Below are 14,579 nucleotides of genomic sequence, written 5' to 3'. Positions count from 1 at the left end.
GCATCACCTGCTTGGCTAGACAGTAAAAGGCACTAAGACCTTTTTGTAACTGGTTACTCCCAGGTGGCTCAGTGGGTAAAAAATCTGCCTGCAATGCAGGAGACACAGGAGACATGGGTTCAGGAAGACCCCCTGGAGGAGGGCAAGGCAACCCCCTCCAGTACTCACGCCTGGAGCATCCCATGGGCAGAGGAAGCTGGAGGGCTATGGGTCCACAGGGTTGCAAAGGTTCAGACACGACTGAAGCAACTGCGCATGCAGCACGCATACCAGGAAGAGGGTAGACTAATACACAGTTCCAATTTAAACTGTGGCCTTGTGTTTCCACGCCAGTCTTTTTTCTTATATAAAGAAAACTGAGTTTACATGGGCAGAGATAAAGCTCTGGAAGTGTTTTCTCTAAACTGAAATAAAAGCACAGGTTATTTATCACTTCCATGGAATACTGTACTCATCTCTGGCAGCTTGCTACAATCCAACAATGAAATTCCCTGAAGAGGAACTATCTATTCTTTTATTAACATGTAGCACGTATTTATCAGTAACTGCAAAGTCAACAAATTAAAAGCAGAAGCAATTTTAATTTCCAAGGTACTTGGAGTAAATACTCAGTTTGATACAATCACCCAGGAGAATAAGAGCTATTCTTTAAAATGTTTTGCTAAAGTAGCTGGTGCCATATGGAAGTCTCTCAATCTCACGCAGTAAAAATATCAGATGCAGTTTCAGATACAAGATCTGAAATCAGCACAATTCAACATTCTCTAAGCACCTCTTCTGTATAAGTCACTAGCTGAAGAATCCAAAACTGTATCCCAGAAAATGACTGAAAATGTTTGCTGTTATGTAGTGGTGGTGGTGTAGTCACCAAGTTGTGTCTGACTCTTGCCATTACTGGTGCTGTGTGCTCAGTCGCTCGGCAAAAGTTAGCAAGTTAGAAGTTACTTTATTTCTAACTTCATGGCTGCAGTCGCCATCTGCAGTGATTTTGGAGCCCAAGAAAACAAAGACTGTCACTGTTTCCCCATCTATTTCCCATGAAGGGATGGGACCAGATGCCATATCTTCATCTATTGAATGCTGAGTTTTAAGCCAGCCTTTTCACTCTCCTCTTTCACTTTCATCAAGAGGCTCTTTAGATCATTTTCAGTTTCTGCCATAAGGGTGGTGTCATCTGCGTCTCTGAGGTTACTGGTATTTCTCCCAGCAAGCTTGATTCCAGCTTGTGCTTCATCCAGCCCAGCATTTTACATGATGTACTCTGCATGTAAGTTAAATAAGCAGGGTGACAATACACAGCCTTGAAAAACTCATTTCTCAATTTGGAACCAGTTCGTTGTTCTATGTCTGGTTCTATCTGTTGCTTCTTGACCTGCATACAGATTTCTCATGAGGCAGGTCAGTTGGTCTGGTATTCCCATCTCTTGGAAGAATTTTCCACAGTTTGTTGTGATCCACCGTCAAATGCTTTGGTGTAGTCAATAAAGCAGAAGTAGATGTTTTTCTGGAACTCTCTTGCTTTTTCTATGATCCAACAGATGTTGGCAATTGGATCTCTGGTTCCTCTGCTTTTTCTAAATCGAGCTTGAACCAGTTCTTGGTTCATCTACTGTTGAAGCCTCACTTGGAGAATTTTGAGCATTACACTGCTAGCATGTGAGGTGAGTGCAATGGTGTGGTAGGTTGAACATTCTTTGGCATTGCCTTTCTTTTGGACTGGAGTGAAAACTGACCTTTTCTATCCCTGTGGCCACTGGTGGGTTTTCCAAATTTGCTGGCAAACTGATGCAACACTTTAATAGCATTTAAAGTAGGAAATCAAGAGATACCTAGAGTAACAGGCAAGTTTGGCCTTGCAATGCAAAATGAAGCAGGGCAAAGGCTACAGAGATTTCCCAAGAGAACACACTGGTCGTTGCAAACACCCTCTTCCAACAACACAAGAGAAGACTCTACACATGGACATCATCAGATGGTCAACACCGAAATCAGACTGATTTTATTCTTTGCAGCCGAGATGGAGAAGCTCTACACAGTTAGCAAAAACAAGACCGGGAGCTGACTGCGGCTCAGATCATGAACTCCATATTGCAAAATTCGTACTGAAATTGAAGAAAGTACGGAAAACCACTAGACCATTCAGGTATGATCTAAATCAAATCCCTTATGACTATACAGGGGAAGAGACAAATAGATTCAAGGGATTAGATCTGATAGACAGAGCGCCTAAAGAACTATGGACAGAGATTCATGACACTGCAAAGGAAGCGGTGATCAAATAAAATGTGAATGTATTGATAACAGGGACTAAGTTTATAAATACTCATGAGTTCAAAATGACCTTAGAATTCAAAATGAGTTCAGCTATTGTACAATGTATATTACAAAGTCACTAAATAAAATTAATGTAGCCTGAAAAATGAATGATATGAAATATTACAACTGGTGTTCAAACTAAAAATACATATATCACATCTTTAGCTGAGGAATTAAATGCATTCTAGTGACATTTTCTTTTAATGGATACAGAGAATTTAACAAATCTGAGGTAAGAGGATGGTCTGATATGATGATAAGTCAAGGCTTTGTGGAGTCAGAGAATGTGGAGAAGCAAGAATGAGGTTAGGACAGAGAACTGAGAAAAGGTAGCTCAAAGTAGGGTGGATCCAAGTTGTGAATGGCTTTAAGTTTTAAGAAACTGGGGGCTTTGTTATACATAATGGGGAAGTAAATAGTTGACTTCCCTGGTGGCTCAGATGGTAAAGCGTTTGCCTACAATGCAGGAGATCTGGGTTCGATCCCGGGATCGGGAAGAACCCCTGGAGAAGGAAATGACACCCCACTCCGGTACTCTTGCTTGGAAAATCCCATGGACGGAGGAGCCTGGTAGGCTGCAGCCCATGGGGTCGCTAAGAGTTGGACACGACTGAGTGACTTCACTATCACTATCAATTCTACGAATCAGGAAGCAAACTGTATCAATGCAGAAGGAGGGGTTAGAAAAGAAGAGTCTGGTTAGAGAGCTATTTCAATTCTCCAGATGAGAAATGATAAAGATAGACGAGGGCTGGCTACAAGTTGGAAAAAATGGAATGTGTAAGACAAGGAAGAAAGGAAAGCAGTAAACGATGACTGGGTTTTTCCAGCTAAGATGACTCTCAGATGACAGAACAGTCTTAAAAGAAATACTAAAAAACTAGGAGAAAGTGTGTATAGTAAGCATGAAAAAGGATTAGTCTGAAGTGCTAATGGGCTACATGGAGGAGAGACGTTAACTTTTGGAAATTTGGGAGTCATTTGTAGAAGGGTGCCATAATCTTATTTTTCTGAATGTTGAGCTTTAAGCCAACTTTTTCACTCTCCTCTTTCACTTTCATCAACAGGCTCTTTAATTCTTCCTCACTTTCTGCCATAAGGGTGGTGTTATCTGCATATCTGAGGTTATTGATATTTCTCCCAGAAATCTTGATTCCAACTTGTGCTCCATCCAGCCCAGCGTTTCTCATGATGAACTCGGCATATAAGTTAAATAAGGAGGGTGACGATATACTCATTGACATACTCCTTGACATAAGCCTTGACATACTCCTTTTCCTATTTGTAACCAGTCTGTTGTTCCATGTCCAGTTCTAACCGTTGCTTTCTGACCTGCATAGAGGTTTCTCAAGAGGCAGGTCAGGTGCTCTGGTATTCCCATCTCTTGAAGAATTCTCCACAGTTTGTTGCAATCCACTCAGTCAAAGGCTTTAGCATAGTCAACAAAGCAGAAAGAGATGTTTTTCTGGAACTCTCTTGCTTTTCCATGATCCAGCAGATATTGGCAATATGATCTCTGGTTCCTCTGCCTTTTCTAAAACCAGCTTGAACATCTGGAAGTTCACGGTTCATGTATTGCTGAAGCCTGGCTTGGAGAATTTTGAACATTACTTTACTAACGTGTGAGATGAGTCCAATTGTGCAGTAGTTTGAGCATTCTTTGGCATTGCCTTTCTTTGGGATTGGAATGAAAACGGACCTTTTCCAGTCCTGTGGCCACTGCTCACTTTTCCAAATTTGCTGGCATATTGAGTACAGCACTTTCACAACGTCATCTTTCAGGATTTGAAATAGCTCAACTGGAATTCCATCACCTCCACTAGCTTTGTTCATAGTGATGCTTCCTAAGGCCCACTTGACTTCACTTTCCAGGACGTCTGGCTCTAGGTGAGTAATCACACCATGGTGATTATCTGGGTCGTGAAGATCTTTTTTGTAGTTCTTCTGTGTATTCTCACCAACTCTTCTTAATATCTTCTGCTTCTGTTAGGTCCATACCATTTCTGTCCTTTATTGAGCCCATCGTTTCATGAAATGTTCCCTGGTATCTCTAATTTTCTTGAAGAGATTTCTAGTCTTCCCCATTCTGTTGTTTTCCTCTATTTCTTTGCATGATTGCTGGAAAAGGCTTTCTTATCTCTTCTTGCTATTCTTTGGAACTCTGCATTCAAATGGGTATATCTTTCCTTTTCTCCTTTGCTTTTCGCTTCTCTTCTTTTCGCAGCTATTTGTAAGGCCTCCTCAGACGGCCATTTTGCCTTTTTATATTTCTTTTTCTTGGGGATGGTCTTGATTCCTGTCTCCTGTACAGTGTCATGAACCTCCATCCATAGTTCATCAGGCACTCTGTCTATGAGATCTAAGATCTAGTCACTTAAATCTATTTCTTCCTTTCACTGAATAGTCATAAGGGTTTTTTATTTAGGTCATACCTGAATGGTCTAGTGGTTTTCTCCACTTTCTTCAATTTCAGTCTGAATTTGGCAATAAGGAGTTCATGATCTGAGCCACAGTCAGCTCCCGGTATTGTTTTTGCTGACTGTGTAGAGCTTCTCCATCTCGGCTGCAAAGAATATAATCAATCTGATTTCGGTGTTGACCATCTGGTGATGTCCATGTGCAGAGTCTTCTCTTGTGTTGTTGGAAGAGGGTGTTTGCTATGACCATTGCGTTCTCTTGGCAGAACTCTAATAGCCTTTGCCCTGCTTCATTCTGTACTCCAAGGCCAAATTTGTCTGTTACTCCAGGTATTTCTTGACCTCCATTTCATGGCAAATAGATTGGGAAACAATGGACACAGTGGCTAACTTTATTTTTCTAGGCTCAAAAATCACCACAGGTGGTGATTGCAGCCATGAAATTAAAAGATTCTTGCTCCTTAGAAGGGAAGTTATGACCAATCTAGATAGCATATTAAAAAGCAGTGACATTACTTTGCCAACAAAGGTCCATCTAGTCAAGGCTATGGTTTTTCCAGTGGTCATGTATGGATGTGAGAGTTAGACTATAAAGAAAGCTGAGCGCTTAAGAACTGATGCTTTTGAACTGGTAGAGAAAACTCTGAAGAGTCCCTTGGACTGCAAGGAGATCCAACCAGTCCCTCCTTAGGGAGATCAGTCCTGGATGTTCACTGGAGGGACTGACGTTCAAGCTGAAACGCCAATACTTTGGCTACCTGATGTGAAGACTTGACTCATTTGAAAAGACCCTGATGCTGGGAAAGATTGAGGGCAGGAGGAGAAGTGGATGACAGAGGATGAGATGGTTGGATGGCATCACTGAGTTGATGGACATCTGTTTGGGTGGACTCCGGGAGTTGGTGATGGACCAGGGAGGCCTGGCGTGCTGTGGTTCTTGGGGTCGCAAAGAGTCGGACACGACTGAGACACTGAACTCAACTGTAGAAAGGTGAGAGGTGAACCCTGTAAGAAGACACATTTACTCTAGGAGCAATATTTAGTGAGAGAAGGACAAATAGTTGGCATCTCTGAATAGAATAAGCCAACAAAAGATCTCTGTAAAAAAAATTCACAGAAAGACAGGAGCAAGATATTCCAGAAGACAAGGAGACAACATTTTAAAAAGAGACTTCAATAATCCTGTTTGTCTAGAAAGTCAAACAGGACAAGAACTGAGATGCTACTGGATTTGTCAATTGGAAGGTTACTGTTGTTCACAGGGAAAGTAGCTTTAATACTATACAAACAGAAACCCAAACTGTTAGAAGCCAGTGTTGGTTTGATCTCTCATAGTGTTTGTTGTGCTTTATCTTCAGGAGAGGGCAAAGTTGAGAAAAATCATTTTCTCTGTAATATTATGAAGATACCAGCAAGTTTTATGGTATAAAGAAGGAATCAATTGTAAGGAAAAAAACTGAAGATACTATATATAATACTGGAGCAACTCTCAAACAAAATACAAAGGATATATTAAAAAAGTGGCTTATAAAAAGCCACTAAATGTTAATTTTTTAACGGCTAATAAAAAATACATTAAAGTACCTAATAAAGATGAAGATGTGAACCAGCTTAATGTACTTTACTGATGACATTTTGAAGATATAAACACACATAGATAATCTCAATCTGTTCCAATGAAGACACAGAACTTTGTTTATTCCAATGAAATAAAGGAATGAGAATATCAAACTTGTATTTATAATAAATAGTCTTTGGAAGGAAAGATATAAATTGGCACGGCAATTTTATTAAACGCCAGTAGAATTCTCAGAATGACCAATTTGATGAACAGAATCATGATTTCAGACTGGCCAACCACTCAGACCTCCACCTGAAACATGGTAGACGATAGTTATCCAAAAAGTCTTTAGCCATTCATTCTGTGGATTATACCATGTTCATTCTATAGAGATAAAGGTCAGCGTCTCAGTTTAAGCAGGGCCTGTGGTAGGATAGAGCAGTCCCCTGCCCTGGCCTGAAGATATCTAGGGCTCCACCTGGAAACCCCTGGCTCTAGTCTGACTTTTGTACCTGACAGATGACTAAACTAGAAGCCTCAGGAGAGTAAGAGGCTTGCCCAGGGCCACAGTGAGCTAGAAGAAGGACCTTCTCATTACTAATCCAGTATTCCTGCTATAACATCGCACTGCTCCAAAAAAAACAGCTGCAGCAAATAAGATTCAGTCCCTGGTCTTCTAAGGGGGAGGTATAGGTATTTTACCACTGAACCATCAATCACAGTGTAGGCCTACAGGACATTTTCTTTCAATACCTAAGGAAACTCATTTTTATGAACTAGTCTAATATTCACTCAAGTTCAAGCAATTCCACAATGGCTCAAAATTTCCCTTCACTTTCTTATGAGGAAGCAAACATTAGCAAGTCAATTATTATTTTTTTTTAGAGAGAGAACAAGTCCACACACGCTTAAAATCTAAACAAGTTTAGACTTGAGAACTACAAAGAGATTACAAGTGCTACTACCCACAACAAAAAGTCATATATAAAAACTGAAGAGCAAGAGTTGCTTTATGGAGAAGGAATGGCAACCCGCTCCAGTATTCTTGCCTGGAGAATTCCACGGTCAGAGGAGCCCAGTAGGCTACAGTCCATGGACTCAGAAGAGTCAGACACGACTTAGCAACCAAACCACCACCACCAGTTGTCTTATAATCAGATTAAAACTGAACTTTTGTTATATTAAATAAGATACAAACTATTTTAGAAGTTCATTTTAGTTTTTACAATAATACTCCCATTAAACATATAAGAAACACCAGAAAACAATCTTATATATGGAACATGGTATCAGTATTTTAAAGACTGTACTTTCTTTGGTTTTAAATTATAAATTCTTTAAATTCAGTATTTCCTTCAAGATGTAAAGTGAATCTAAGTACCCCAAAATGATACTAGTGATCTTCCTAATTTTGTTACTAAGACTACCATATCATTACCAACACAATAACATAAGAACTGATTAAATGGAAATTATACGTTCTAACACCAGTAAAATTCTTATCTCTGCTTTAACAGTCTTTATACCATATTTCTTAACAGTGGGTCTAATTTTTTCTCTTGTATCTTATTCATTCAAAATCTATTGATAATTAAATACTTAAATATTTAAAAGACTTAATCAATTCAAACATGTAGAAAATGGTATTAAGTAAAACATTAAGTACCATGATTTTATTTTGCCTTGAATAGAAATTTCTGTACCTTCTTCACTGAACTGAGAATTGTGAAGCAGAGAGCAAAAAAAAAAAAAACCCAATAAACTTTTCAATAAATGTTTGTAAAAGTGAACTGATAAAACTACTTATACTGAAAAACTACTCTATTATTGGATATCTTAAAATAGTAGCTAGATATATTTAATTTATATTTAGAGATTTAGAGGACTATGCAAGAAAGTGACTTCCCTGGTGGCTCAGACGGTAAAAGCGTCTGCCTACAATGTGGGAGACCTGGATTCGATCCCTGGGTTGGGAAGATCCCCCTGGAGAAAGCAATGGCAACCCACTCCAGTATTCTTGCCTGGAAAATCCCATGGACGGATGGAGGAGCCTGGTGGGCACAGTACATGGGGTTGCAAAGAGCTGGACACGACTGGGCAACTTCATATATAAGCAAGAAAGCAGGCCAGCTGGTCAGATGTCCTTTTAGGGCTGCTTTTTCACAGAAAAGCAATGGAAACACAATCCTCTACACATGAGTCAAATCACTAAGCTATTTCTTTTCAGAACTATGGGAGCACTGCTCTGGAGATGAGTTTGCTATCTTTTAGGAAATGTCGTTTGCCAAACACCTCAGCAACCACTTTCAGAAATGTCTCGGAGAACTGCTAACACACAAAAGCTTCCTGTCATGTAGTGAACATTCCTCAGTGTGTCTTTTGGATATGGCGGGGTTCTTACAGCAAAATGCCCTTTTCCCAGATGGTTAGGTGAAACTAGCTTATGAAATGATTGTTTTTTAAAAAGCATGATTTGATAAATACTTTTACAATGAGATCAACAAATTTTACCTAATTCTTCTCTATACATCAAGATTCATATGCAGAAAACAAACAGCCCTTGATCGAGAGCTTTACCAACAGTGAAATAAAAAAAACATTTCTACTAAGTTTGAAACAAATGAAAAGAAAATTTAAAGTTACAGTATCATTTCACCTCTAACTTCACTAAAAGTAGTTTTTAAAATTATCTTTGAATTCAAGTTAAGTTTTTTAAATCAATTTTAGTTAAAACTCCAAATCAAGCTTTTCTCTGCATTAGAAACATTAAGTAGCCGGACTATAATTAAGCAAAGTTTCCCTAAGTGGGATAATTTCTTCTCATTTTTACACATGAAACTTAAAACAGTGAAGTGAAGTCGCTCAGTCGTGTCCGACTCTGTAGCCCACCAGGCTCCTCCGTCCATGGGATTCTCCAGGCAAGAACACTGGAGTGGGTTGCCATTTCCTTCTCCAGGGGATCTTCCCAACCCAGGGATCGAACCAAGGTCTCCCGCATTGCAGGCAGACGCTTTAACCTTTGAACTACCAGGGAAGCCCGAAACTTAAAATAGAATGTTCTCAAAAACTGTGTAACTGGCATTTTGATTTTTAGATGACTGGTCTCCAACTAGGGAAAAGTTCTTGGGTATGGAATGGCAGTGAAGGAAGGCCTTGATCGTCTGGTCCAAGTGTCCAGACCCTATCTTTCCCCATATGACAAGAACTTTCCCCTTTAGAGGGTGGTTTCAGGACATTGCTTATACCATGTAAATATTGGTAACAGTCTTGAGTGGTGATATGAAATTTTTCTTTTACTGGCAGTGAAATTAAACAGCCTTTGATTTATGTAGCACAATAATAACCCTGAGTATGTGTAACGACAACTCTAAGACACCTATCTGCAAATGCTAAACAATAATGGTGTTTTGAGATTAGCTCTAGTATATTTGTGTTTGAAGGATTTTTATTAGAAAATAATATTCTTTCTTCTATATTTTTAGCACTAGTAATGTGCTTGAACTCAGCAAGACTTACTGAAAATAATTATGATAGTTTCAACAGCATATAAAACTCACCTCCTGTCTGTTCCTCATGGACACAAGACTTTATTGGTGGCTCTGCTTCTGACCTCCGAATCAGGCTGGCAGAAGCCTGGCCTTTACTAGATCTATCTAAAATGCCCAGGACGTGGCGACCAATCGTTTCTTCAACAGCTGCTGTTGTCTTTACCACTTCTAAGAGGATCTTCAGAAGTCTGTTATTAGCTTTCTGGAGTGCATACCTGTACAGGTAGGGAAACACTCATTAAAATGTTTAATCTTTTTAAAGCAAACACTTGGGTCTACAAAAGAAAAATACACTACAAAACATCTGACTTAAAAAGCAAAACTCCATACAATCCTGTTAAAAATAATATGCAGCAGCACCTGCAATGCAGTGCTTTTTGTATTCAAATGATAGAACTAGTTTTCTTCTGAAAAATTTTCATCAGTCAACTAGTTTTTGAAAATGTGCAGCATTTTACTGACCTGAAAGAAATCAAATAACTAAAGTTTTAAGCTAGTAGCTTCTAAATTAGAAGAAAATTTTAGGGAGATGCAAAAGTTAAGTTTCAGAAAGTGTGCACAATACCTAATCATAAGCAAGTTATTGAGCTGGTAATACTATTCATGGTTACTCTTATGTATTTTAACCTTTAAAGTATCTTTTTGCACGTTAAACAACATATTCTAAAATAAATTAAAAAATTCCACCAGGAAAAATATTTGTGTTTCTAGAACTAAATGGTGATGATCTACGTGGTTAAATTACAGAAATAGGCAGAGACCTGTTTTTAATAAAGGTCTACAGTACAATCTCACCATCTGCCAACACCAGAGGGTTAAAAACCTCAGGCTGCTGATTATTATATCTGCTCCAGAGACAGAAACTTCTCAAGTTACACATATCACACTCATTTCAGTCAGCAGAAGGAACCTATTTTCAACCAAATGGAATTAATAGCTCCCTCTCTCTTTTTTAACAAGCAATACATTATTATTTTTTAAAATTAGAAAATGCTCCTACCCACCCACCAAAATATCTTAGTACTCAGAGATAATCATGGTTAACATATTAATGCCTAAGCATTCTAGGCATTTTCCCTCCTCTTGCTCTCTCATAAATATATATACACAAAACAAAAATGGGATTATCCTGGACAAAGTGTTTTTTACAAGCTTTCTTTTGTCTTTAGCACAAACATCTTCAGGTGTCAAGAAATTTACTGCCATAAATGGTGATGCAGAAGGTTATTTGATTAATCTTCTGAATAACTAAACTCTCTTGTGCTAATAGTTTAATTCAACAAAGGTACTATGGTGGCAAACTATATATTTAATGCATGTAGACAAAATAATAAGAGACTTTCATGGGAAAAGGTCCTCTGACTGAAGACACTTTCTCTTCAGCTTCACTGTGGGAGATCACCAACAAACAGGTTAAGGGGTATCTGTTTTCACAGGCACATGACATGACTATTTTAAGACAAGGTAATAAATGGAGCAGTTTTCCTTCAGCATTTGTCAAGTGAAAAAGACAGTTCTATTTTTATACTGAGATCAAGTTCTCTGGTTACATAAGGAAGGATATTAAAAATAAAACTTTAAATAACTTAGTTAGTAGGAAGTAAGTAAAGGGTGTATTTCTTTAACTTTTTATCAGGTTTTGTTTAAGCCTCAAACACCCCAGGACTAGGATAATTTGAAAATATTCCTACAGAAGAGAAATAATTCAAAATAAAAGGATGGTAAAAAGAAATAAATAGGAATACTCATTTATCAACACTCACTACGAAGATTCCTAAAAAGTAAACACTGTATAATTTTAAAAATATACCAATTAGAGATCAATAATATAAAATAAACATTGTGTTTATTTTATATTGCCATGGTAACTCTAGTTTTCGTACACTGTCTTTCTTGTTTGAGTTCCATACTGACTGTGTTCCATACTGATGATCCAATGGGGAAGCCAAAATCTTAGGGGCCAAATTCCTCCATGCAAGCTGAGGAAGCAGGTTGGGAGGACACGGAGGGTTGGCAGTAACAGAAATTGGAAAAGGAGGACATTAAGTTAGCACGCATTGACTTTAATTTAAAATTAAAGAAATGCTTTTCATTTGAACAAAACAGATTTTAAAATATCGTGCCTAAAATCCTTAATATTAATGTGGGGTAACTATTCTCATTTTTACATGAATCTCTACAAAATCAAAGTAAGGGAAAGTTTTGTTAACATCGGATTATGAATTTATTCCTCCATAAAGGTGGGATATAGATTAAAAAGTCTCATCTACAGTAAATGCATCAAAGAAGTTAAATGTATACTATCATATTTAATCATTTAATTTTTTCTGTCATAAACCAGGGGGTGGCTTACACTGGATGCATGTCTGAACAGTGAAGGAATAAACTGACATGTACAGTTTTGTTTTTTAGGATAAAAAATGGCATGTGAGCAGAATAAAATTAATCAAGGAAGATTCAATAACCAAATAACCTCAGCCTTATCATTTATTGAGTTAAGTGCATGCTCAATAGCCAATAAAATTATATATAAGAGAGTTTTAAAAATTTGTCTATTAATGTTAGGAAAATGATCATTCCTTGCATACACAGCACAATGTACAAATAAAATAGATGTACAAGATAACAATAAAGACCAATGAAGTTTGTAACACCAAAACAACTATTTTAATTCACTTTACATTGAAAAAAAATACACATTCTGTATACCTTTCATTGGACACAATTTCAGGAGGCACCTCTTCAGGTTTTTTGTCCAATACCTTTTCTTTAAAGGTCTGTTCTTCAACTTCTCCTTGGTTTTCATTTCCATTCTAAGTGTGCGTAAAGGTAGGGAGGACAAGACAGAAAACCTGTCATCTTGGAAACAGCACGTCATTCTTATATTGTTATAAGGTGAAAAAGAAACCTCTGCATGCAAAACAGATACTATCTGAAATAACGTTTAACTATATTTTATCAGATTAGCATTATCAAAAAAAGGCATGCTATAATATGACAATAAAGCTTGTTTGGTTACTGGGCTCCCTGGTCAAACAACAGTCATTGCTAAATCACTGTCAGATTCAAATTACCTTAAATGGAACATAAGGCACCTTGACTCCACCTACCTTCAATGTAAACAATCACAAATATGTTAAGCTCAGACCTAAAAAAACACACATTTCACACCAACAACAAAGACACACAGATCCTACTGCATTGTGGATCCATTGCTCCTAGGTGGGCCAAAGTCCATACTACCTGTGTTTGCGTACTGCTGTTGCGCAGCTCACAACACAGCTTCTCTCTTCCAGCTAGAGACAGCTGCTTTAGTGCTTCCAGCTCCTCTAAAAGCACCCTCTCTCTCTCTGAAACCAGGTTTTCATTATCTATTGAGGATCTCTAAATAAGAAAAAAGGTCATGAGAGAATATTGTTTGCGATAGAAGGGAAAGGCAGGAATATTAAGCAGATTTTCTTTTAACCCGCTAGAACCAACAAGCCTTGGTTCTACCCTGATTCATATTCCATGATTAGGGGGTTAAAAGCATATATCAAGTTCAATGCAAAATTTGAAACTTAAAAAAAAAAAAAAAGCTAATTAGGCCTAAATATTCATGAATTTTTACAGCTTAATATTATTTTAATATGCCAGTTTTGCATTGAAAATTCAGAAGTTTCAAGTCACAAAATGCAATGAAGAAAAGCAAAATTAATTTTTCCAAATGTCTTATGTTCAACTCCCAATTTTCCTATTATTCTATATCTGAAACTATATTTCAAGAGTTCTCTGTTGTCTTTTATTTTAGCTTAACTTTTCAAAATAAATTGAATAAATTTGTTTTTTATAGGAACTTTTACACAAATATTTGCTTTTCTAAAATGATTTTGTGAGTATATTACATACAGCAATTGATAAGATTTCAGTTCCCAAATACCAAGGAGTATGTAAATTTAGTCAAGAAAGTGGTTAAGAATATTATGCAAATTTGCATTTCTCAAATCAAGAAGAGATGTTTCCGTGGATTAAGTTCCAGAAACATACTACTTCAGATTTCCATTCACAATTAAAAAGACAGATTAAAGATAGATAAAGGTAAACCATGGAGAAGCCAATTGGTAGACTCACAAATCTATAAATAAAAATGGGAAAACTGAGTATCAACTGTACCTCAGCATAAAGAATTTCCCCAATTGCCAAAGTACTTTTGCCACGTATATACTCAATGGAATGGCTAAAAACAAAAACCTTAGAACCACTTTTTCAGTGCCTAAAAAGGCAGATAAGTCAAATGGTAGAGAGACAGTGCTCCCCAAGGTTGGGTTAGGCACCCTTAACAAGATCTTAGTCTCCTGTACTGGTGGAGTCTGTTCCTGATGTTAAATATCCGTGTTTATTCAGATCTCAGCAATAATTCTGACTTTTTAAAAAAAGCTCTATAAAGAACACTGCTTTTTAGTTGGGGAGGGAGGGGACTCTTGGTCCCATACCTGAGCCAGCTGTTTATTCAGCCTCTTAATCTCCTCTTGCAGCTGTTCCTGGTCTTCTCGCTGTCTCTCCATCTGCCGCATGTGTGCCTGCCTTAGAAGCTCTGTTGCCTGTTGATGCTCCTGGTACTGTCGTACAAGTTCCTGCCTCATATCTTCCAACTGTTCTTCATTTAACATCAGTTGTCTAGAAGCATCCATGCTTGATACCAAAATCTCATCATGGAGCTGTAATAGTTAAAAAATTCAACCGTAAAACATTTTGTGG

General features: G+C 37.7%; 1 protein-coding gene across 20 annotated transcripts in view; it reads right to left on the bottom strand.

Annotated features, from left to right (window-relative positions):
- Positions 1-14,579, bottom strand: part of AKAP9 (A-kinase anchoring protein 9) — a 169,414-nt gene that overhangs the window by 62,425 nt on the left and 92,410 nt on the right. For 12 of the 20 annotated variants that reach the window (XM_060414427.1, XM_060414428.1, XM_060414430.1 and 9 more), the window contains 4 exons: positions 14,315-14,539; positions 13,086-13,226; positions 12,552-12,655; positions 9,852-10,057 (listed from right to left, as the gene is read on the bottom strand). In XM_060414427.1, the coding sequence (XP_060270410.1) occupies positions 9,852-10,057; positions 12,552-12,655; positions 13,086-13,226; positions 14,315-14,539 (676 nt within the window). The remainder of the gene's footprint in view (positions 1-9,851; positions 10,058-12,551; positions 12,656-13,085; positions 13,227-14,314; positions 14,540-14,579) is intronic. The other 8 variants (XM_060414439.1, XM_060414441.1, XM_060414442.1 and 5 more) reach the window with 1 other exon arrangement.

This window comes from Ovis aries, chromosome 4 (assembly GCF_016772045.2).
Source record: "Ovis aries strain OAR_USU_Benz2616 breed Rambouillet chromosome 4, ARS-UI_Ramb_v3.0, whole genome shotgun sequence".
NCBI classification, from domain to species: domain Eukaryota; kingdom Metazoa; phylum Chordata; class Mammalia; order Artiodactyla; family Bovidae; genus Ovis; species Ovis aries.
This window is presented reverse-complemented; position numbering and strand designations above follow the sequence as displayed.